Source organism: Mercurialis annua, linkage group LG1-X, assembly GCF_937616625.2.
Source record: "Mercurialis annua linkage group LG1-X, ddMerAnnu1.2, whole genome shotgun sequence".
Classification (NCBI taxonomy): domain Eukaryota; kingdom Viridiplantae; phylum Streptophyta; class Magnoliopsida; order Malpighiales; family Euphorbiaceae; genus Mercurialis; species Mercurialis annua.
The window spans coordinates 58532780-58556543 of record NC_065570.1 but is presented as its reverse complement, the minus strand read 5'-3'; the positions used below and the strand labels follow the sequence as shown (position 1 = coordinate 58556543).

The window sequence follows — 23764 nt, the reverse complement described above, 5'->3', positions numbered from 1 at the left end:
TTAATATTATCCCACTAACGCGAGTTTCTAAAATTTGACATGCATTCTGATTAAAAAGAGCTGGCTTGGTATAATATTCGATTTGTCTGGTAATATTTAATAAGTATTGTGAGTTTAGTAGAGGTTAAATAATACGGAAAAAGAATTAGTGAGGATAGCTACATTTTTCTTTCTCTTAATATGATATTTAAATTCCAAATTAAAATTAAAATATCTTAAATATAATTTTAAATAAATAAAAAGTTTGTTAACAAATCTAATAATTAAAACAGAATAATATTACCAATGAGCTGTAACTCAAATGGTATAAGCGCTGGACACAAAGTGTTAAGGTCGTGTGTTCAATTCCTCCCACAAGCGCTCCCCTTCTCAATTATTAAAAAAAAAAAGAATAATATTGAGATATGTATATGATAATATATTTTTCAATTTTTTTTTAAACAGATAATAAAAATTTGATATGATGATGCCACATAAGATCCGATATTAAAGCCATGAGAAATTGTTTTTCTTTTTTATAATAACCACAACACATTTTCATCTACCTCTAAACAGTAATAAATCATTGGATAAGACTAAAATTAATTTTATGATCAAATAAATATCAACGTGATTGTCACGTCAATATAATTTAGCAGAGATAAAAAGAAGTTATTTACAGAAGATTTTTATTTCTATAAATTTATAATTTTAACATATTTTATTTAAAGAATGAAAATTAAATAATTCACTCATTTAGAAGAGTGTAGAAAAATTAGATAGCTTCAATGAATTATTTTGAGCAGGGCTAATTAATACTATATGCTATAAAAACATAACTTTGTAACTGTAACAGCAGTCCACACCCATGGGCTCTGTAACATCAGTTATACGCACAGTTTTTTTTTTTGCCAAAGAGTTATACGCACAGTTAAAACGCATAAACGCGTGTTTATTTATTATTATTATGATTGTCCTTTTAGCAGAGGAAAGGACCAAAATGTCCCAGGTGGAGAGTGCGGCATAAATACGGTTCAGATGAATGAATGTAATGTGGTATATAAACGGACACAACCGATTCCTTTCTCTCTCTCTCCCGCACATAATTCGTGATCCCATTTCTCCGTTGTCTTCTCTCTCTCTCTCAAAAACCAAACCAAAGCCCATTTAAATTTCGCCTTCTCCTCTTTTTCTTCTCAGCCATTTCACCATTAAAAATCACACTCTGGTTTTTTCCCCTGCGGTTCAATTTGAATCTAAAACTTTAATTACAGCAGCATTAGCTAGGTTTTTTTAATAATCGATATGTTGCTGCACGACGAGATTGTTCCGTTTAATCAAAACGGAATATTGCGAGATAGTAATAATGATTATCATGGAGCAGAGGTGGAGGATGAGGAGATGATATCTCCCATTTCTCCTTCTCGTTGTTCTCCTCAGCGAAAATTCGTTATTGTTGGTTATGCTCTTACATCTAAAAAAATTAAAAGCTTCTTGCAGCCCAAACTCCAAGGTTTAGCTAGGTAAAACAAAAATTACATCTTAATACAATTAAACCTAATTCTCTTTTACAACATCAATTGAATTTCGTTTGTGTAAATAGCTTCTGCTTTTGTTTTGAGGTTTATCCATTTATGTTTTGTTTGTGTGGTGGTTTGCACGCTTATTCTATTTTTATTTGAATTTGAGATTCTCTTTTGATTTTTATTTTCTTTTCTGTGGTTGGAATATTCTTTTGCTTTCTATTTTGTTTTACATGTCCTTTTCTTTTTCGCTTTTAAATTTTAAATCTCAATATGACAACCATTAGTTCAATTTGCTTAATCAGTCAACATTTCTTTTGTTATTTGTGTTGATTAATTTTTATATACCTGTCGGTCATTTTCTTTTGTGTTGCAAGTTGCAATTACTTATGTGATTCAAAGTTATTTGAAATTTTTAGTGCTATTTCTTTAATAATTTATTTTTCATGTTTCTATGTCTATTGTAAATTATTAATTTACTTTCATCTGTTTAATTTGATGCTAAATCTTATTTAGTTTTTTTGTTTCTTAATTGATCGACGTTGCACTTTGCATATAAACTCCTAAAACTTAAGACATCTGTTTCCATCTCTTGATTTGGTGATTTTTGGGAGTTTAATTTACTTTTGTTTTTCCAGTGCTTTGGGCTACTGATCTAATATTCAATGTGATCATTTTTCAGGAATAAAGGAATCTTATTTGTTGCAATTGATCCTAGCAAACCCCTGTCTGATCAAGGTCCTTTCGACATTGTGTTGCATAAGGTTGAATGTTTTTTTTTTTTTGAGTATCTCTTCCCGGAATTGTTTTGTTGAGATTGCCGTGATTTATGATCAAACTATTTTGGCAAATAATTTGGAGTCATTAATGCTCCTCTGTGGATTCTGTTTAGCTGTTTTTGACTCATCTATTTATGATTTGTGAAACTTTAGTATATTTATTTACTATTATGTGAATATCTCATTGTCTGATTTGTTTGTTTTTTTATTTTTGCAGCTTACTGGCAAAGAGTGGCGACAGATTCTTGAGGTTGGTCTATATTTTTATTTCATCATCTTTACACTGTTGCTTAATCAGCCATCTGAATTTTAGGGAATAGGTCATGTATGATATGATGTTTGCCTGATCACGTTGAACTGTTGGACCATGTGATATCCATCAAGGCAAGGAATCAAATAACCAATTTTTTAATGCTTTAGTCTCATTCCTGTCTGACGCAATATGCAGAGTGCTTGCTCCTTCCTCCTTCATGCATCATGACTTGATATTGAGGTCGAGGCAGCAAGTGGGGACTTTTTCTACTTCCTTGAACATCTAGCTGACTCTTTCAGGTTTTCTAAACATTACATGCAAAACCTTTCTTTTTACTGCTAACCTTCTTTATCACCTGAAATTTGAGATGGCTGCTTTGTTACCCCCTTATGTCGGTTGAATGTGTTTATGCCTTTCTGGACCTTAGTTCAAAACTTTTGTACCTGTACTTTGGTCCCACCTCCACTTCATCATTTAGGATTAAAATCTCTGAACACGTCCTCCTGCTCTCTGTCTGCTCCTCCTTGGATTAGTGGAGGCAGTTGGTAGGTAAATTCTGGAGGCATTCAGCTTGAACATTCTGACCTCAGATAGATTGTACTTGTTGTGTTTTGTGATGAATGCATACTTATATTTAGGATTTTGATGCATTTAATTTTGACTTCTGATAATGCATACACTAGTTTTTTAGCATTTAAAATGAGTTATAACTCTATAGTATCTGGGTTACTATCCCTTCTAACCATATATCAAATTTCCCCAATTCCTTTCTTGAATTCTAATTAGTTGTTAATTATTTTTATTTACTTATCTAAAGAAGAATCCATTTTATTACTTGGTTCATTTTGCATCATCCGACACTTGGCTATGTTGGTTCTTAAATAAATATGCCACTTAGAATGAATACAAGGTGACACAGCATACTTTGATAGAAAATGACAATTTAGAGAAGTGCCAATTCTTGATAGCCTCATTTCGTTCATTTCTTGTTGATTTGGGTGTTAGTACTATTAGTGGTGGCTGCTGATCTTGTATATTTTAATTTTCTCATGTCACTAGTGAATTGTTACACTTTCTATTGTTGAGATAGTCATTGTGCATCTGTCATGAGAAGTCGTGGTTACCTGTGTTCAATATGAACTCTGTATTCTTATTAAGTAGCTAAATGATTCATTTCATATTTATGACATGTGGAAAAACAGGAATTATTGCCAGTTGTGTATTTTATACCAAAAGGGCATTTTAATGTGATGAGTCAAGTCAAAGATGCTGTCTTTCTTTCTTATCTTATACCAATTCCCCTTTCATTGGTCTAGTGTACCAGGGTCAATATTGTTTGTTAGTCTTGTTGATGATACTCTGAAGTACTTCAATATGCAATTTTGAAGAAAGAAATGTTAGTGTATTTATGTGAAACAGTAAAGGTTTTCTAGTGAGCTTAAAAGAGTTGGAACCTAAGTGGTTTACATGTTGCCATTTCTTTGGTTCTTGATGTTTCATTCAAGAATTGGCTAACTGTGAATGCTAATGTTACCAGCAAAGTCATCCTACTTATTCTTTGTTTATCATTTTACTTATAGCATTTGTATCACTTCTTGAGCATAATGCTCCTTTGCCAATTGGCTTTGGTATTGGTGTTTCTTTTTCTTTGTATCTGGTGAAAACTTCCCCCTCTGGTGATTCTTACCTTTTTGCTTGCCTGGAATTTTAGGACTACAGAACAACACATCCAGAAGTTACTGTCCTTGATCCTCCTGATGCCATTCAACATATACGCAATCGCCAGTCCATGCTCCAGTGTGTTGCTGATATGAAATTGTCAACTGCCTATGGTAAGTTATTATGGTTCTCATTGATTTTAATATGGGAAAATGGAATTTAGTCTAAAATCGAGATGTAGTATCTCTGGTTTCTACTTGCTCCTTTCTCTTTATGTCTATTTTCATGATTTATGATGCAGGGAGAGTTGATGTTCCCAGACAATTAGTTGTCAAAAAAGATGCAGCATCTATCCCTGATGCAGTCACAAAAGCTGGATTGATGCTACCCATTGGTGTGTATCTCTTGTGCATTTTGTTGTCTCATGCTATGTATCACTGTATGTTTGTAGGGAAGCTTATTTTGGTATCACCATACATACAAATAAATGACTTACCTGCTCCAGTCTTATTATTGCCTCATCAGTTTGATGGATAACATCAGACCACACTTTGAGCACTTCAATTTTGGCAAATGAGATAATGACACGGAATTTAGAATTTATAAATAACACATGTAATTTGGCATGATGAGACAGAATTGGAAAAGAACTTTCCTCGATAAACCTTAGTCGGAAACTTGAGAATGTATTTTAAGGCCCCTGATTTGTAAAAACTTGTGGATATTGTTTTTTTAATTGTTCTCATATTGTGATGATCTATACCAAGTAATCATGGTTCTGCTGGATGTTTCAGTTGCAAAGCCTTTAGTGGCAGATGGCAGTGCAAAGTCTCATGAATTATCACTTGCTTATGACCAACAATCACTTCAAAAACTTGAGCCTCCTCTTGTTCTTCAAGAGTTCGTCAATCATGGTATGTTATTTCAAATCAATGTTGCTTGTGTATTGTTTATTGGACATCACCATAATTGCATGATACCTAAAATGACCTAATTTTTTTCCCATGGTTTTAGGAGGTGTTCTCTTTAAGGTTTATATTGTTGGGGATGCTATAAAGGTGGTCCGGCGATTTTCTTTACCTGATGTTGGTAAAAGAGAACTCGCAAATAGTGCAGGTGTATTCCATTTTCCACGTGTTTCTTGTGCAGCAGCTTCTGCAGATAATGCCGATTTAGATCCTAGTATTGCTGGTGAGTTTATTTCCATCTCTTCTTGAAAAAGCTTCTTGTCATCTTTGGCATTGCAGGCTGCATGTCTTTTTAACTCATTGTTTGATTATGGGAGTCATTTATCATTGGGCGGGTAGTTAGAATTGGTACCTGAAGCATTTTCCCCCCACTGACTGGGGACCTTATTTTCTTGATAGCTATCCCCATGGCACTTTCAGTTCCTTTAGATTCACATTTACTAGATAGTACCTAGATAAATTCTTAGGTCCCAAGCTGGTGAGGAAAGTTGAGCTCTAGCATTTATGGGTCTGCTAAGCCCTCTTTCCTGGTCTGTTTTTTTAATTTTTAAAATTGTAATTTAGACATTTTTTGTATATTGAATTGTGTCTGAATGCTTGACTAGCTTCTTTAACGTGGTTCTTTCCTGCTGCAGAGCTTCCACCGCAACCCTTACTTGAGAAACTATCAAAAGAACTTCGACGTCGGATGGTAGTGTTTTCATGCCCGTATTTTTTCTCTGTTTTCACTAGAAGAGCTATTACCACCATAGTCGGTGTCATTTTGTTTCTTTTTTTCTAAATTATTAATTATTACATGCAGGGGCTCCGACTTTTCAATTTGGATATAATACGAGATCATGGAAGCAGAGATCAATTTTATGTTATTGACATAAACTACTTTCCAGGCAAGTGATTTTTTTGTTTTTATTATTGTTCGTGTTGCTGTTTTCCATGGAAAAAAAAAACTTTCTGTTGGAACTTCACAAAATCTCAAAAGGGTTTTTCCATTGTGATATTTCTTCTTGGTGCTATTATGTCATTTTGGTATCTAAAATACGCCTAATGGAATATACAACAGGGTACGGAAAGATGCCAGAATATGAGCATATATTCACAGACTTCTTGTTGAGCCTGGGGCAGAGTCAATATAAGAAAAGGTGCACCTAATAAATGGTGTTCAAAAGTGGGCCACATCAAAGACGTGTTGCCTAATAAAGTAATTATGGGATGAGAGCTTATGGTTTTGACGAACCATGTATAGCTTAATGTTACTCCCGGCGGCAGCGGCAGCTGGAGGTGGATATATATGCAAAAATGTGGATGTTCCTAATCTTCAGCCTCTGTATCTACTAACTTGATGGCATGCAACACACCACTTCAGAAGCTTACTCTCTGGAGTTGAGCTGGCGTTGCTCAACATGTCTCGCCATTGTTTTATTTTGTTTCAAGGTTCTATGAACTATTGGTGAATGGTAATAGACATCTGCTCTTTTTGTGGGTATTGAATCCCCTGACTTGTATTTACCAGCTCTCTAATATCTCTTGGTTTTGCTGTTCCATGGTTTTTGTTGAAATCGCTTTTTATAGTTTATTAAGGAGTTCTTGTTCAGTTTTTAAAGCTTGAAGTTTTGCTTTTGTGATAAAATATAATTGCACTTTACTTCGATTACATTGTCAAAAAAAAGTAAGAAATTAGGAGATGGCTGCTGAGTAAACCTAGAAACTACCCCCGCTTCAACTTCTAATTGCCTGCAGCAATTAAAAGTTGTAGAGTTGAATCAAAGTCATGGTTAGTGCTGGATTATACCGCGATGATGTAACCAATACTTGCACCGGCACATATAATGTTTCATTGCTAATATATTTTAGAACACTTGTTTGTCTTTGCTTGTTAGCATTGTTCAAGGTACACAAATTTCTCTTTTATCCAAAAGAGACCACCAACTGTGATTTTAGTGAAAATCTGTGAAGATATATAATCGTTTACATAAGACCAACATAACATTTCTCTCGAGAGGAAAATCTCCTCTTTTTTTCACCTGGTTTGCGTGTGTAAATTCTTTATTCTTTTTTTTTCCCCCAAAGCTATGAATTAGATAGATAGAATTAAGTTTACAAATTGATGAAAGTCATATTAACAAAATCTAACCATATGAACTTTTAAAATGTAAACCAAAGGCAAAATCAAAAATATATATAAAGCTTATAGAAAACAAGCAAAAAATAATCGAAAAAGCATAATCTAAGCCGGAATCCGCTAAACCTAGCACTTGAATTTTTCAAGAGAGCGGAGTTAGATCCATGAACTCGTTCGATTTCGCCTTTGAACTCGCTTGCTCCCTACCTTCATCCGCACTTTCAACAAGTCCCAACAAAAATAGAACAAACAAACACCATACCCACATCAAAACTTCTTGGTTCATTAAAGTTTGAAAGTAAAGCTCCAACAAACACTAAAGATATTTGAAATAATCCGAAAAATCTGACATACAACAAGAAAAACCATCCTAAAAAATTAATTCAACCATAAAAAAGCTCCAAAGGGAAGGATTTATTGAATAAAAGGTTAGAAAAGCAAAGAAATAAGAAGTCAAAAAATGGAGGAGATGGTTTTCCGGCCAAGAGACCGGAAAACCACCTCCTCAAGCATAAGGTTTTGATGAGAGGTTTTTAGAGAGAAGGGAGAGAGTTTTTTAGAGAGAGAAGGGATTCAAAATTCAACTTTTCTACAGGTTTAGTCTAAATTCTGTACTCACTCAAGGTGTTTAGAGTTGTATGTTTAAGATTCTTGGTTGATAATTTTTTATATTTAATTGAAGAAGGCTCAAAAACAAATGAAGCACTCTAGTAAAGGTTGCCAGAAGCTGTTTTGCAAATCATTTTACGTGGTCAAAATATCATTCTGGAAATTTTGTTTTGTAGTTTTATTTCAACTCAAATTAGATTAAATATTAGGCTTGGCTCTTTGAAACCAAAAAAAAAAATTAGGCTTTGCCATTTGATTTTCTTTACTTTTTGATTTTATCTTAAATACAACATGTATCTTCAAAAAATCATAAAAAAACATTTGAGCCTCAATCCATTTGAGGACCTACTTCAGGATTTAATTACAATATAACTTGTGATGAAGTTCCCTTATATTGGAAAAATAGCTACTATCACTGGGACAATGCAAATGAACCAACTACTATAAAATGAGTCATTTTAAACTTCAAATTGAGTTGGGTTAATTTGTAATTCAGCAAAATTTGATGAAACACTTCCTACAACAACATAATGCAGTCGATCATAAGATAAAATTACATCAACTAACTGAAACAACAAGTAATTTAGCACTGGCATGAGGCTGGATCAATCGCAAGCAAATGAAACATGGGCCATACACCAAAGTTATGTCAACAGAAAATAAGAAGAGTTTTTTTTCCCCTTCAATGAACAGCCAGTACATTAAGGGAAAAATCCCAACTCAAAAAACTGAAATACAATGGAAAAACTAGATAAAACAACGAATTACCAACTACTCACTTGAAACCGGCGCCTCTAATACGGCAGCAGAAGTAGAAGAAGCCTGAGTAACATCACCAGTTCCGTCATCGGAAGCAGAAGAAGAAATTAAAGTCCACTCAGCAGGAAGAGGAGGTAGAGGAGGATAAACAGTGGGTCCACGTTTGATATCCCATGGCTGACTCTTTCTAGGCCTCGTCTTCCTGTGATGGGCTGTTGCCTTCTTAGTTGGCCTTGACGAACATTCTATCGCTAACCCACCACCATACCCAATATTCTTAGGAGGTGACTGAACCAGGGGATTGACCGGTTTGGATGATGATCTGGGCAATAGGAGAATCGGAGAACCGAATATGGAAGAGACTGACATTTCTTAAAGATTGTATTGTGATTATTTCGACTTCTAGTACTGCTATAGCTGTAGCTGAACGCTAATCAGATATGGCTTCTTTTTCACCATTCAATTCAGGATTATGAATTTCGCATTTGGTTAAAAATTTACCTTCATACCCTTCATTTTTCTTGGGCCTGCTTCCCAGGCTTTACTATGAAGCCCACTTTCACTCATTTTGTTTTTTGTTTTTTTGTAGATTCTTTATGAAAGGGTCTTAATTTTTTTTTTTTCATAATTTAACCTTGTCTCCCTACACTTCTACCTGGGATTCCTACTAGTTATGTTCCTCCTTTGATTTCAGGCTTAATGCTTTCTGGGAGTCGTTCTTGGAATGAGCCACTACTCAGATCTTTATTTTGCTCTGAAGATGTCCAACTAATTTTATCTATGCCTCTCAATTTATATCCTTATCCAGATAGATTAATTTGGCATCATCAGCCTAATGGTATTTATACAGTTAAGTCCGGTTATCATTTTATCTATCACAAGCTTCATCCAGACATTTTACCTTCTGCTCAGAACTTATCAAGTCATGATTGGAAATTTCTGTGGCATGCACCAATTCCTCCAAAACTTCGCCTATTTATTTGGTGATGTCTTCATAATGTTCTGCCGACTGGAGAATTACTTTTTCAGCGCTTCAATGTTAATTCTCTCTGTCCTCATTGTATGGAACAAGAAAGCTTATCACATATGCTTTTTACTTGTCCTTTTGCACAACAGGTATGGTTTACCTCTCAGTTATCTTTACGAAGTGATTGTTTGTCATTTTCTTCTTTTCCTCAACTTTGGATTCTCCTTTCTACTCAACTTATCACTATGCAACCTTCTATGGATTCATTTACCTTGTTCTGTTTCACTCTTTGGCATTTATGGAAGAGTCGTAATGCAATTATTTTTAGAGAGGAGTACATATCTATAGAAGATACGGTCTTGCTGGCATCTAAAGCTTGTTCTGAATATATTTTGGTTTTATCTTTGGAACCTCATACAAGCAACATCTCATCATCTACATTGACAGCTCCTATTTCCTTTGCTTCTTTACCACAAGATTGTGTTAAGATCAATGTGGATGCTGCTACAGACAAACAACATCACTTTGGAGTAGTTGCTGCTATTGCCAGGAATTCGACAGGATTGATAATTGGCAAGTTTACTGCTGTTTTTCGAGCTATATGGGATCCAGGTATTTTGGAATTTCTGGCTATGCGTGAGGCTCTTAACTGGGCAATATCAAATCGTTGGCATTCAGTTCTGCTGGAAGGAGATGCACTTCAAGTTATCCAATCAATTCAGAAACCGATGGTGCAAATTTCAGGTGCTTGGGGAATTTGTAGTGATATTTTACATCTCCAGAAGTATTTCCACACATGTTCTTTTTATTATATTTCTAGAGTTTTCAACTTTTTAGCTCATGATTTAGCAAAAGTTTGTAAACTGTCTATGATACAGCTTTAGTTTGTTTTCCTGCCTTGTATGCCTTTTCAGAATCAATATACCTATCTTTGGAAAAAAAATAAAAATAAGAAAGACACTGATCTTATGGGTACCAACTCTTCTGGATAAACTCTTGATATCTAATGACTGACGGGGTGTCGGAGATGGCCTGGGCCTGAAGAGTCCACCAAAGACCACCTAAAACCCACAAAAACACTGTCAGAAGGACGCCATAAGTGGATTTCGGGACGATTGCTTCGACAGTCAAGTATGTTAAAGTAGGAGTCAGAAATTAGAAGAGAAAGATAGAGTAAAAGGTGTAAAAAAGAGTATCACCGTTAGACTTTACCTATCTTGAGGTATTAATAGGAAATAATAGAATGACAAGGTTTGTTCTGAATAGGGTGACGTGGCATAGTTTAAAATATAGTTATAATATATTGGAGATACACCTTATACATAGTTCTAAAATATTAGTTCCCATATACATAATTCTGATCAGCGGAGAGTCTTTCATTTTGTTCTCATTTTCCGAACAAAATTTTTTTTATGTCATTTGCTGACTCATTTCTCTCGGGTCTGACTTACCTGTTTCTCTTTTGAATGAACTAGTAATTTTCTCATTAGTTTCTCCAAAATTCTTAGAAGCATTATTCTCTCTAGAGCCATCTAAGGTGAAACTAAAAGGATAACCACCTTCACCTCAATTAAATGCTGCAAAGGGACATGAATTTCATTTAATGGGAGAATAACCATGATTAGTGGAACATTTAAGCTAAACAATGGGCAGAAAATATGAAACCAGAAAGCAAAACAAACAAAGTATAGCTTAAGAGCATACCGATCAATCAACAAAGGAAACGTGACTCAACAATTTCATTCGGTAGTTTGCGAAGCCACGTACATCACACATAGGACTATCTTTTTCTCCACTTCCATAAGCCCTGCAAATAAACATGAAATAAGAAAAGTAACACATTTAAAATAAACGAGTCCAAATTCTTCAACTTGTTGATTTTCCAACAGTTTTTTAACAGATTTTACTAAACCGACATCTTTAGTAGGAGACTTCAATTATGTTAATGATTTCGTTATTTTTTAGAACATAATATAGAGAAGATGTAATCAAAAGGAGCATACAGAAACTCGGGAATGAAAAGAAAAAGTTCGAATTATAGTGTAATTTACATCTAAAATATTATCCATAATATTTCAATTTTATAAACTTTCAGTAGTTAAATCTATAACAATTTTGATATAATTGCCATCAATGTGACAAGGAAAAGATGATGAAGAAAGCACCGTTTTAATAGTTTTAACTAATATAAGAAGTTAACAAGTTGGATTCAATAATTGTTAATAGCAGTGGACAATTCATGTTTATTAGAGAGGAACAATAAAAAAAATATTTTTGCAATTTGAATTTTTTTTAGAAACAAACAAAATTGTATATGATAAAATTAGTAGCGTACTTTCATGGCCAAATGTTGTAAAAAGGCCAAACCTTTCACAAAAGTTTCACAAAAGTCCTGACCTTTCAATTTTGTCGATTTTGGCCAAAAACTGATTATTTGGTTTCACAAAAGTCCTGACCTTTCAATTTGGTCGATTTTGGCCAAAAATGGATTATTTGGTTTCACAAAAGTCCTGACCTTTCAATATTTGGCATGCCACATAGGCACCACATAGGTGTCACATAGGCAAATTGAAATCAAATTGAGGGTTGGCCATAATTGAAACCAAATAATTTGTTTTTGGCCAAAATCGATAAAATTGAAAGGTCAGGACTTTTGTGAAACTTTTATGAAAGGTTTGGCCTTTTTACAACATTTGGCCTACTTTCATAAAAATAAGCGTATGAGGTATAATTTTCTCAAACAATAATGGTTTGAAGTTTGAACTGAAGCAGCTAGCTAGTTTAAGACCTAGTCTCGCAGGATTAATCCGATTATAGTGTCTTAATATTGGCCCAGTAAATCGGAGATGGCAGACTCTTTAACTAAGGCTTTAACTCCACTATGAAGCCCTAACAGTATAGAAAGGCTATCCAGTGTTTCTGAATTTTATCATTTCAATATTTAACTAAATTATTTATGACTTTAAGACAAGTTGTTAGTGCTTTATTGTTCCACATATGATTATATAGATTTCAACAAATGTTCATTTTCTCACTTCTAATTTGAAATGAAAAAATAGATAGCAAAATTTGTGGTTTTAAATAAAACTACTTTTAAAAAAAAAGTGTTTTAAACAAAAACATATTTAAAATATGTTTTTGCTCGTTTACTCCTTCAATTGTAAATATTTCAATAATTTGTTGTCGCCTCAATTTCAATTGTTCCAATCATTTTTTATCTACTCTGATAAGGAGGTAAAATGAGTTAAAAAAATGAGTTAAAATAATTAATATATGAATGTTTTTATTTAAAACTATAAATTTATCTTTAATTGATATTTTAAGCCAAATCGAAAAGTTAAAATGCTATTTCATCATATAAATTTAATAAAGAATCATGATTCAACACTTCAAATAATGTTTTTGTTGTTAGGATGATTTATTTTATAATTATTTTGGGTGAATTTGGATGTGGAAATAAATTAGGTGGAATCAAGCAATGTCAATCTATCGCTGTCAATAATTTACACTGCATATAACAGACAGACAGTGCATGGAGTAAAAGATGGAGCAACAAACCATATTTGTAAGGGGTATTTCTCATTAAACGTATAAAAAGCAATCTATTTGTCTAATTATTTTTGAACTAAAAGCCCCGCTTGGTTCGTTTTATAGCAATTTTCAGGAAGTTAACTTTCCGAAAAATATAGTTCCTGGGAAGTTAACTTTTCAACAAGTTGATAAATATTGATTGTTTTGATTTTTACTTCCCGAGAAGTACGAAACTAATTTTTAATTAAAAGACAAAAATGTCCTACAATAATTTTTATATAAATTTAAAAAGGAAAAAAAGAAAGAAAAAGTTAAGGTTAAATTAGGAAAACACAATAAAAGTGTTAGGGAAGTTCCACTTTTTTGGGTTTTGTTAGGGAAGTTACTTCCCTAATCAAAGGGAAGTCAAACATCCAACTTTCCGGAAAGTAGAATGTATAAATTGAACCAAATAAAAAATATTTGCTACTTTCCGGGAAGTACAACTTCCCTAACCTATTTACCCCCAACCAAACGAGTAAAACATCATTTGTTTCAAAAATATATAATTTTTGGAAAGTATATTTTCCGAAAAGTTAATTACTGAGGAAGTTAATATGGAGAATACTAATATTTTCATTACTTGATTCACTTAATAACTTCCCGGGAAGTTACATTTTATTTTTAATTAATTAAAATCTAAAGACAATATTACACTCAATAATTAAATTGACTAATTAAATATAAGGATATAAATATAATAGTATTTCGATTAATTTAACTAGGGAAGATGAACTTACCTAATTTTTGTTAGGGAAGTCATTTTCCTAGTCAAAGGAAAATCAACCCCTTAACTTTCCGAAAAGTTGATTAGTAAATGAACTTACCCCAATTAAGTAAGACGTCAGTCTATTATTATTTTGTTAAAAAATTGGATATTTTTTCCACTCCACCACAATTACAATTTTCAACTAAAAGTACATTTCATTTAAGCTATGGATTGATGATGTACATACTCTTTTTCTAAAACTAAATATTTTGAATTTCAATTCAAGTATTTAAAATTTGTAAGAAATGGAAGCTGTATACTTTTATTTTGATGAAAAATAGAAGCTGAAATAAGGGTTTAATAAAAAAAATCCATTGATGTGGTGACATCACTATAACATAATCTAAGTCTAAACAATTTTCTTGCTCTCAGGAGCGACACGAAGCCATATTAGTGATCCACCTGTCATCATCTCGAATCTCGATACCTAGCAAATAGAAGCTAAATCCAACGGCTGCTAATCACTATGTAAGCAACTATAAAGAACCCGCATGTGCAGACTAGCGAGCTACTGAGGGCACACATTTCGTATATCCAGTCAAGGCTAATTTCGTCTTTTGAAGCTACGGCAAATAGCACCAAGTTTGGATCCGACTGGTATTCACAGCCAGCCTGTAAATGAGCTGTACTCCAAACAGCCTGTGAGCATCTCTTAAGAGAGAGAAACACTATAAACACTTATCTATTTCGCAAAAACCATACTGATTTTGAATATTTTAGGTTTACAAACAGAATCCTAAGTTAAATGTAGAAGATGAACAACAAACCTTATGATAATGCTGCCATTACTGATGCGCATTGCGCACCCTCTCTTCACCCATTCTTCTCCTGCACATATCCCCAAATCTTCTTCTTTCTATTTCTGTCTCTTCTTCACCTCTTTAACTTTCACAACCTTTGGTATTAAATATTAGTCCCTCGCATTACAAAATACCTTAGCCATCGCAGAAAAGGGCAGACGATTACTATTAAATTATGGATCCCTGCCCTTTCATTCGCTTAACTGTAGCCAATCTCGCGCTTAAACTTCCTTCAGCTGCTAAATCTGCTCCTTCTGTCGTTCATCCTTCTTCTTCTCCTTGTTTTTGCAAAATCAAACTCAAGAATTTCCCTCTTCAAACCGCCGTAATCCCTTACATTCCTCCGGACACCACCAGCTTCCCCGATGGCCACCCCCAGCCTCTTGCCGCCACATTCCACCTCAGTAAAGCCGATCTTGAACGCTTTATCTCCAAGTCTATTTTCTCCGGCAAGGTTTTCCTCAAAATATCTATTTTCACCGGCCGACGTGGCACTAGTTGCGGAGTTAACTCGGGGAAGCTTTTAGGGAAAGTATGCGTGCCGTTGGATCTGGCGGGAACTGAAACTAAGGCTTGTGTGTTTCATAATGGTTGGATTTCTGTTGGGAAACAAGACAGCAAAGGTTCCTCTGCTGCTCAGTTCCATTTGAATGTTAAAGCTGAGCCTGATCCGCGATTCGTGTTTCAGTTCGATGGCGAACCTGAATGTAGTCCTCAGGTGTTTCAGATCAAAGGAAATATCAGACAACCGGTTTTCACTTGCAAGTTCAGTTTTAGAAACTCCGGTGACCGCAATCAAAGACCTAGGTTAGTATTCTAAAAGCAGAGATTTGATTTTATTTTTTTACTTTTTAGGGTTTAAGTGATTCTTCATGTTTGATTCTTGTTCTCTCTTTTAGTAATTTGAATGTGTTTTAAAAGAGTAAAGCTAACTGAAACCGTAACAAACAGGTCACTGCCATCAGATTCCACCACTACAAGAAAATGGCTAAGTTCATTCGGAAGTGATAGGGAACGACCAGGCAAAGAACGAAAAGGATGGTCCATAACAGTGCACGACCTCTCCGGTTCACCAGTTGCGGCTGCTTCAATGGTAACTCCTTTTGTTGCCTCTCCTGGCTCAGACCGAGTCAGCCGTTCCAACCCTGGCTCATGGCTCATACTCCGCCCAGGGGACGGCACCTGGAAGCCATGGGGCCGACTGGAGGCGTGGCGCGAGCGTGGATCCTCAGACGGGCTCGGCTACCGGTTTGAGCTCATACCCGACACCAACGGTACCGGCATTGTACTGGCGGAGTCTGCTTTGAGTTTAAACAAAGGAGGAAAGTTCGAGATTGATTTAGGATGTAATTTGAACGGACGGTCAAATGCAGCTTCTCCGGTTTGCAGTCCGAGAAGCAGCGGAGATTTCGGGTATGGATTATGGCCTTATTGTCTGTACCGAGGGTTTGTGATGTCGGCGAATGTTGAAGGGGAAGGGAAATGCAGTAAACCTAGCGTGGAAGTGAGTGTTCAGCACGTGAACTGCACGGAGGATGCAGCTGCTTTTGTTGCATTAGCTGCTGCCATTGATTTGAGTATGGATGCTTGTAGGCTGTTCTCTCAACGTCTCCGGAAGGAGCTCTGTCAGGACCGGGACTTACTTGGTTGATCATTTTGTTTTTAATTTTTCTGTAGTTTTATCTGGGTGGATTCATTTTTAGTTCCATTGCCGGAGTTCTTTTTTTCCTTTTTCTACTAACTAGACTCTGTACAGTAAGGAGAGAAGGTCTTTTTTTAGACAGGCACGCTTTGATTTTTACTCGTGTGGCTTGTATTAGTTTCCTTTTTTTTTCTTGGAAGGAAAAAATAGTTTGTTTTTGAGATATTGTAGTCTGATTTAAGCCGACTTCAAAATCTTTTACTAAATTCTATGAAATGTAGATGGTTTGCCTTATTTCCATTTTATATTCAGCTTCTGAGTAGAATAATGTACTCCTGGATTGGACGTTTTAATCTCTCAATAGAAACTAGTGTTATTCAGCTTCGGAGTAGGTAAGTTTAGTGTTAGATATATTCAGCTTACACTTTCATTTTTTGGCTAAATTAACTGCTATATGATCTCAAACATAGTAGAAGCCAGAAATAATTTTTCGTATATAATTTTTTAAAGTAAAATTGACAATATATGCCCGCACGGGTTTGGTCTAATGGTCTAAGTATCAGCCATCTGGGCGCTAAAGGTCGTGGGTTCGAACCCCGGCTACGCCCTTTCTTAATATAGAGTGGTTGAGGTTGGATTACTGGCCATTATAGCCCGGGATTATCAGGTATGTGAGCTTGCGGGCGGCCACTTCCGGGGTTTGACAATGATATTGAATTCAACTCAGTAGAGTGAGTTCTCATCACAAAAAAAAATTAACAAAATAAAATACTGTATTTTTTTTTAGAGAGCAATTGTCCACAACTATCTATATACAATTATTAGTAATTTATTTGCAGTTGTCCGTCTATAATACACTTATTAAATAATGGACTCATTTACCAGTTTCAAATAATTATTCAAGATGAATTATTATAGAATATATATAAAATTGTTATTAACATTAAAATTATTTCTATAATCGATTACGACCAGAGGAGTAATTAACACTAATTATAAGATTTAATTAATAATAAAACACCTGAGTTTTTTAAATAGAGTAATGTAATTTCTATAATAATTAAGATAAATCAAAATAGTACTGAAACTACTAGAGAGATTAACTTTCAAAACCCTAGACCAGTGAATAAAAAAGTACTCCAAAACAAATTCAGAAAGCATGGAGAAATGTAAGAGCTGGCAGGTGGTTGTTGGAGATTGGGCATTATGTAGAAGAGGGATGTGCTGTGCGTGCACGTAATATCTGATTATCATTATTTTTATAGAGAAAAGAATTTATGGGAAATGTTGCCTATAGCTGTAATGCACATTTTATAAATCCTTAAACCATAATTAAGACTTTACAATATGAAGAGATTAGATTAGATTAGATTAAGCATGCTTGTAGAGTAGTAGTTGGTATGACTTAATTACATACAGCTTGTATGGGGGCCTAAAGGGTAATTAATTATTAGGATGAGATTAGCTGACTTCTATAAGAAGAGCGTAATTTAATGGAAAGTTGGGTGATGTCTACAAAAATAAAGGTAAGGTGGGGAAAATTTTGAAATATTAAAAGAAAGAAGGGGGAAGGGAACACACAAAAAGATTTGTTATGTGCGTGCGTATGCATATGCATTGGGGTCCAGTCCAGCTGAATTCTTGTTGTGGCTAATTGTTTCAGGGGACCATTTTAAGATATTTAAACAACAAATTTAAGATATTTTGACTTTAAATAGTTTAAACTAAAAATGTTAAAAAATAAATTAAAAATAATATTTGAAAATTTACTTTTTATTTAAATTTACATCTTCTAAACAGATAACATTAAATTTATAATATTTGTTATTTTAAATGATATTTTAATATTTCTAAAATATGTATTATTATTCAATAATAAAACACTACTTTTCACTTTAACTTTTAACATGTTAATTAAGAAAATAAAATAATTTTTACATTTATAAGTATTTTTATTAAATAAATCTTTTTTTGTTGATATTTTGTGATTATGATATTTGTTTGTATTTTTTAATGAATTAATAAGAGATAAATATATATAAAAACTCATCTTGATATTTTAAAATAACAAGTATTATAAAACGACGAGTATTATGAATCAGAAGAAATATTATTATATGAATTTTGTATTAATAATTTATATTAAATTTAAAGTTCTTACAGCATTTAAAATCAAATTATTGTATAATAGATTTATAAGAGATGAAAGAATTTTTGGATGATATATGGTGGATCTATTTCATATGAATTTAAATTTTATTTTATGGTAAAATGATTTAACTTAAAAAAAAATAAAGTCGTGAAGACTCAACCTCTACTATAAATGTAAATGGAAGTATTTCCTCAAAAAATACATTTTTAAATAATTATATTTATGAAAATTGCTATTTATTTCTCAATTAAAAGAAAAAAATAATAGGATGAAAGACAAAATAAAGAAGATGAGAGAAGATGATTTTCTGCCCATAGTATTATTAGTTATTGTAGATTTACTTTCTTATTTGAATAAGTCTTTTTTAAGATGGTCATTTCAATTTGGATTTTTATATTGTTGAATAAATTTTTGTGGTTTTTTCCACTTCTTTCATCCGATATTTTAGATCGTTTCAAACATTTTTGTAAATTTTATCTTTCTAGAATATCATTGAGGATGAACCGAAAAGATTAGGTTTCGTTGGATAGAGCGGATTTCATGTCAAAATCGAAAGAGGAATTATCTAATTATCCCGCTCAACGGGAACATAATTTTACATTGTGTTAAGTTTACGGGATCCATGTCATGGATTTTTTTTATTTTTCGATTATTTTTTGCTTATATTTGTTCAAATTTAGAAGACTATATTGAGCTCTTTGTAATATATGATTTTCATTTTTTATATTTATGTATTCATCAATACATTTTAGCTTTAGAAAAAAAAAAGGTGGTCAAAGAGGGCAGAAATGCATATGGGCAAATGGATATAAGTTTAAAATTCCAAAAATGAGCAAAAAATTGTACAATTAGGTGTAGAAGAGGACCACACGAGTACCATAAATTGAATAAAGGGTGGCTGGCTGGGGCTAGGGCTGAGATTCTGTTTATGGTACCACAGATTTAAGACTCAAGTTTACGCCATCTTTCTTGTGAAGCAAAAACTCTCTCTTATTAGCCTAACTTTTTGTTGGACTAATGGGTTGGAGAAATAATGTCTAGCTGCCTCTAGGGGTCTCTCTGCCTATACATTTAAATCATACAATCAATTAGATTAATTTAATTTAAAAGAGTCAACATTATTTAAAATTTAGTATTAGAATGATCCAGATCAAAGCGTAATAATAATAAAAAGTTATTTTAAAATTTTGAATATGATTGATTTTAATAGATAAAATCGAATCTAATTGGTGTTACCATTTTTATATAGTTTAGTACTTGTTGGCCTATTTGATTTCTATGTATGACATTAGTCATTAGATTTTTAACTATTTACAGGTTGTTATGTATTTCATTTCATGTGAATATTCTGCAGAAAATAATTGATCCAAGTAAAAGAGGTGACTCAGTAGTGATTCACTCACGGGTACGAATGGATAATACATTTTAATTATTTTATGAATTGTTGGCGTCAACGTCATTTTGGCCTACATAATAAAATGAGTTGGACATCTTCTCCACTCAAATCATCAAATTCTAAGGCAACTCTTTATGCTACTTGTTCCTAAATTTGATTGGATCAATTGAAGAATATGACATTATGTTCAAACATATAACGTAAATTTTACTTTTTATATAATTTATAAAATTAATTAATATTGTCAATGAATTCATCCAGTTTTAAGATTAATTCAAGCTTGTTTAAATTTATATTTATCAAATATATTATTAAAGCCTTTTTATTAAATTCAATGTCATGAACTACAAATAAAACCATGATAATGGAACTTAATGATTTTTTGTTTACCTCCAACGTCATTTTGAAGTTTTAGACAAACTTTCTTAATTAAAAAAAAATGTATATAATTTGTATATAATTCATATTGTATAATAAAATTGTATATGTATATCATCTGATTTACATACGAAATTTGTATTTAATGTATGCACAATTATATTTTTATATATAAAAAAAATAGTATTTTGTAAAGTGAAATTTGAGCTATTATTTTTATAAATATTTTTTTTTTGATCGTACAAATATTTTCTATTGTTGGGTATTTATGTAAAAAACCCAAAATCATGAGCTGACAGAATAATATATGGACTGGACCATAACCCAGAGTCTCAGACGCATATGTCCAATCGCAAAATCCAAGCCCGAGCGGTTTATAACGACGCAGTTTTGTTAAGGGGTGAGCGATATCGTTATAGTGAGAAGGGATAGGTAAGAAAGCAGTAAGAAAATGGAGGCGTTAGGATGGTGGTTAATGCTAGTGGGTTCACTCCGATTAGCTTCCGTATGGTTCGGTTTCTTCGACATTTGGGCTCTTAGACTCGCTGTTTTCTCTAAAACCACCAGTAAGTTCCTTAAATTGAGATCCCAATGTTCCCGCATTTCCTTCAATGCAATCAAATAGTAAACTATTAAAAATAGATTCAACAACTTTTCGTGCTTGTAAATTCTTTATTTGAATGTTTCATAGAAAATTTAGATATGCTTTTTCTTTAAGATTGAAGCTGAAAGATTTTTACCTTTATAATCTTGATTAAAGAGAGAAAGACTGTGAGTCCAGTGATCGAGATGATATGTTAGATTTTGAATGAGATAATGGCATACAATCCGGATTCTTGCTTCAGATACGCAATGGCTGACTGTGTTCTTTGAATTCCTTAGTTAATGACAATGGCATGCTTATTAAGAAAAAAATGTTTATCTATTAATGACTTTGAGTAGCACTATGTGAATTTGCCTCCCTGATTTGTGAGATTTGTTCTTTAGAGGTTCATGCATCTGCTATTGTATATGTCAAGTGGATGATTTTATTACAACTAAAGCTATTAAAGTTTTGAAGTTTTGATCATGTGCTAAATATGGTCAGTCTTGGCTGATTTGTACTTGCCTTAATTTCCCGCATATGTTTATTTTACCTCAGGAACAATGCACTTTGGTTCCCGCATAATTTCTTAAGTTGCTTCCGTATTTGAAATTATATTCAATTTTCCTGCATTGTTTTTCCCATCTGAATTTGAACATGTGTGTTTGCATTTGGTTATGACTTGAAAAAGTTATTTAGTCTTTTCTATTATGAATCCAGAAAAAGGATGTGCAAGTATGTAGTATAGTAACATAGACTAGAGTATGCAAAGTCTGTTGAGTGATGAATTACTTTTGATTTGATAATACTGGTTTTAAAACAACGGCTCTCGAACCTAATCATGTGATTTCCACACAATTCATCCCTTTTACCTTCAAAGCTAATTTTTGAATGATAAATTTATAATGCCGCTAAGGTGGACAATAATGATCAAGGACAAGCAACAATGCAACAGGCTAAGGGACAGTTTAAGTGGATCTGAAAGTAAACTTAATGGTTGAAATGAAACTGAAGAACTATTTGCTTACATTTTTAAATGAAGTTATTACTTTTTGTTTGGTGGTTAGGAATTCTGATTCATTTTTTTAATTCTATCTTCTTTTTGGGCCCCCCTTGCTAACTATGCAGTGACTGAAGTTCATGGGCGGACATTTGGAGTTTGGACGCTTTTGACTTGCACTCTATGTGCTCTTTGTGCATTCAATCTTGATAACAAGCCACTTTATTTGGCTACCTTTTTATCTTTCATCTATGCTTTCGGACACTTCCTGACTGAATACCTAATATATAAAACAATGGCCATTGGGAACTTGACAACAGTGGGCATTTTTGCAGGTACTTTTTATATCTATCTGATCTACCATTATTTTTCTTTGTTATTTTACTTTTGTTATCAAACTTTCAGTGGCATTATTTTGAAGTTGCTCCATTTCTTTTCCTTGTCCATCTTATCACAACTCAGTTGCTGACTTGAACTGGTATTTTGTCTAATTTCATCTAGCACACTGTAAATTAAAACCTGAGATTTGGCGTAACTGACCTTATTATCTTATACTCCTTCAATAAAAGGTTCTTTTTATCCTTGATATATGGAGCATGATGATTTATGCTCACTGCTTCCTTGACTTCTAAGGTATGTATTATGTCACCGTCATCTATGAGAAATAAGGAACTAAATGATGATGTAGTTAACATTTCAGGAGCCTAAGTCATTCAATTTAGGGACTCCATACTTAGTTGGACAAAGGAAGAACCGAGAGCAAAACATTTTTCTCTATATCCTAATTTTCAAACTGCATGTTTAAGTTAATAGTTACAATTTTGAATTGGTCATGTTTCTGTTAAGAATGGTCATCCTGCAACTTAATCAAGAACACTGGCTTAATCTTTATCTAATATATGTATTCTTTTTCAATCAGGTACATCAATAATTTGGATGCTGATTCAGTGGAATTCACATCAAAAGAGCCACGCCAAACATTCCTAAAAATTGAACCAAATGGCTAGTTTTATTATGCTGCTCATTCCAAGCCGGTACTTGTTTCTTGTTTCTAGTTTCTAGCTTCTAGTTCAGATTTCTTCTCTATACTAAATTACTGCAACAAATTGGTGCTCAACTTTTATGGATCCTGTTTAGAACCTCAAATTCCTGTCAATTTGTGTCATCGCTGTCCTTGTGTTCTGTGTTTCTAGTGTTTTACATTATGATGTTCTGTTATACTGTGGATAAAGTCCATGACGGGGCCTCCTTGTCCTTGATATGTGCATTAGGATTGCCATGGACGAACGGCCACTGGACTAGCCAGCTTTGTGGTGGTGGGTTTCCATTACAGAGAGCCATCATAAGTTGTCCTATCCAATAATTCCTACTGCCCGCTGATCATAATATCATGTATCAGTTGTGCAATCATATCAGATGCATATAGCCTGCATAACGTGGAAAAACAGCACAAAAACAAAAGTGTAATAATAGCAAATGTAGACTACTTTTGAACTTGTAACTGATACATTTTATGTTGGCATTAACAGACATTAAAATATAAGAAAAGATTAGCTTAGTGTATAAACTATTGCAGAGCTATTCTTCCTGATATATCTATAAGTGTTATTTTCTTGTTCATGCTCTAAATCCATTGTTTTCATCTGATCAACAACATCCAGCTTCTAAATTGTTCGGTCATCTGACTTAGCTACCCTAGAATGAAGAACGCTTGACTGTTTACAGTTTGAGGTGTTGAATCAAACACTGTATTGACTGCTTCATGCTGCTCCATTGCAACTCTTGTTTTTTTGCTTGGGAAGCAGCTTGCAAGAATCAGGATTCTCAAATGGCTGTTGCATTTAACCTAATTTTTGATT

At 33.4% G+C, this 23764-nt stretch overlaps 5 protein-coding genes across 8 annotated transcripts; 4 read left to right on the top strand and 1 right to left on the bottom strand.

Annotated features, from left to right (window-relative positions):
* Positions 1-1050: 1050 nt before the first annotated feature.
* On the top strand, positions 1051-6700 carry LOC126683977 (inositol-tetrakisphosphate 1-kinase 3). 3 transcript variants are annotated; one of them, XM_050379450.2, is made up of 10 exons: positions 1051-1502; positions 2185-2266; positions 2499-2531; positions 4246-4366; positions 4495-4587; positions 4988-5107; positions 5208-5384; positions 5797-5852; positions 5964-6048; positions 6222-6700. In XM_050379450.2, the coding sequence occupies exons 1-10, from the start codon at positions 1285-1287 to the stop codon at positions 6308-6310; spliced, it is 1074 nt and encodes a 357-aa protein (XP_050235407.1). In that variant the 5' UTR covers positions 1051-1284; the 3' UTR covers positions 6311-6700. The 3 variants fall into 3 exon arrangements, with proteins under 3 accessions (XP_050235407.1, XP_055960239.1, XP_050235408.1); XM_056104264.1 differs by lacking the exon at positions 1051-1502 and adding an exon at positions 1947-2102; XM_050379451.2 differs by lacking the exons at positions 1051-1502; positions 2185-2266; positions 2499-2531 and adding an exon at positions 2730-2833.
* A 1707-nt stretch (positions 6701-8407) lies between these two features.
* Positions 8408-9107, bottom strand: LOC126684003 (50S ribosomal protein 6, chloroplastic). Its single transcript, XM_050379452.2, has one exon. The coding sequence runs from the start codon at positions 9015-9017 to the stop codon at positions 8661-8663; it is 357 nt and encodes a 118-aa protein (XP_050235409.1). The 5' UTR covers positions 9018-9107; the 3' UTR covers positions 8408-8660.
* Positions 9108-9710: 603 nt separating this feature from the next.
* LOC126673877 (uncharacterized) lies at positions 9711-10452 on the top strand. Its single transcript, XM_056104872.1, has 2 exons — positions 9711-10359; positions 10436-10452. Exons 1-2 carry the CDS (start codon positions 9711-9713, stop codon positions 10450-10452), a joined length of 666 nt encoding a protein of 221 aa, XP_055960847.1.
* Positions 10453-14655: 4203 nt separating this feature from the next.
* LOC126679599 (uncharacterized) lies at positions 14656-16682 on the top strand. Its single transcript, XM_050374669.2, has 2 exons — positions 14656-15561; positions 15706-16682. Exons 1-2 carry the CDS (start codon positions 14930-14932, stop codon positions 16403-16405), a joined length of 1332 nt encoding a protein of 443 aa, XP_050230626.1. The 5' UTR covers positions 14656-14929; the 3' UTR covers positions 16406-16682.
* A 3967-nt stretch (positions 16683-20649) lies between these two features.
* On the top strand, positions 20650-23498 carry LOC126664602 (ergosterol biosynthetic protein 28). 2 transcript variants are annotated; one of them, XM_050357082.2, is made up of 4 exons: positions 20650-20888; positions 22034-22240; positions 22825-22939; positions 23177-23498. In XM_050357082.2, the coding sequence occupies exons 1-3, from the start codon at positions 20774-20776 to the stop codon at positions 22890-22892; spliced, it is 390 nt and encodes a 129-aa protein (XP_050213039.1). In that variant the 5' UTR covers positions 20650-20773; the 3' UTR covers positions 22893-22939; positions 23177-23498. The 2 variants fall into 2 exon arrangements, with proteins under 2 accessions (XP_050213039.1, XP_055960238.1); XM_056104263.1 differs by lacking the exon at positions 23177-23498 and having other exon boundaries at positions 20651-20888; positions 22825-23093.
* Positions 23499-23764: the final 266 nt, after the last annotated feature.

Coding starts and splice junctions, on each gene's coding strand:
- LOC126683977 (XM_050379450.2), top strand. CDS start 1,285: ATGTTGCTGCACGACGAGATTGTTCCGTTTAATCAAAACGGAATATTG. Junction 4,367..4,494: donor GAAATTGTCAACTGCCTATG/GTAAGTTATTAT, acceptor TTTATGATGCAG/GGAGAGTTGATGTTCCCAGA. Junction 5,385..5,796: donor TTTAGATCCTAGTATTGCTG/GTGAGTTTATTT, acceptor TTCCTGCTGCAG/AGCTTCCACCGCAACCCTTA.
- LOC126679599 (XM_050374669.2), top strand. CDS start 14,930: ATGGATCCCTGCCCTTTCATTCGCTTAACTGTAGCCAATCTCGCGCTT. Junction 15,562..15,705: donor GACCGCAATCAAAGACCTAG/GTTAGTATTCTA, acceptor CGTAACAAACAG/GTCACTGCCATCAGATTCCA.
- LOC126664602 (XM_050357082.2), top strand. CDS start 20,774: ATGGAGGCGTTAGGATGGTGGTTAATGCTAGTGGGTTCACTCCGATTA. Junction 20,889..22,033: donor TGTTTTCTCTAAAACCACCA/GTAAGTTCCTTA, acceptor CTAACTATGCAG/TGACTGAAGTTCATGGGCGG. Junction 22,241..22,824: donor AACAGTGGGCATTTTTGCAG/GTACTTTTTATA, acceptor TTTTTCAATCAG/GTACATCAATAATTTGGATG.
- LOC126673877 (XM_056104872.1), top strand. CDS start 9,711: ATGGAACAAGAAAGCTTATCACATATGCTTTTTACTTGTCCTTTTGCA.
- LOC126684003 (XM_050379452.2), bottom strand. CDS start 9,017: ATGTCAGTCTCTTCCATATTCGGTTCTCCGATTCTCCTATTGCCCAGA.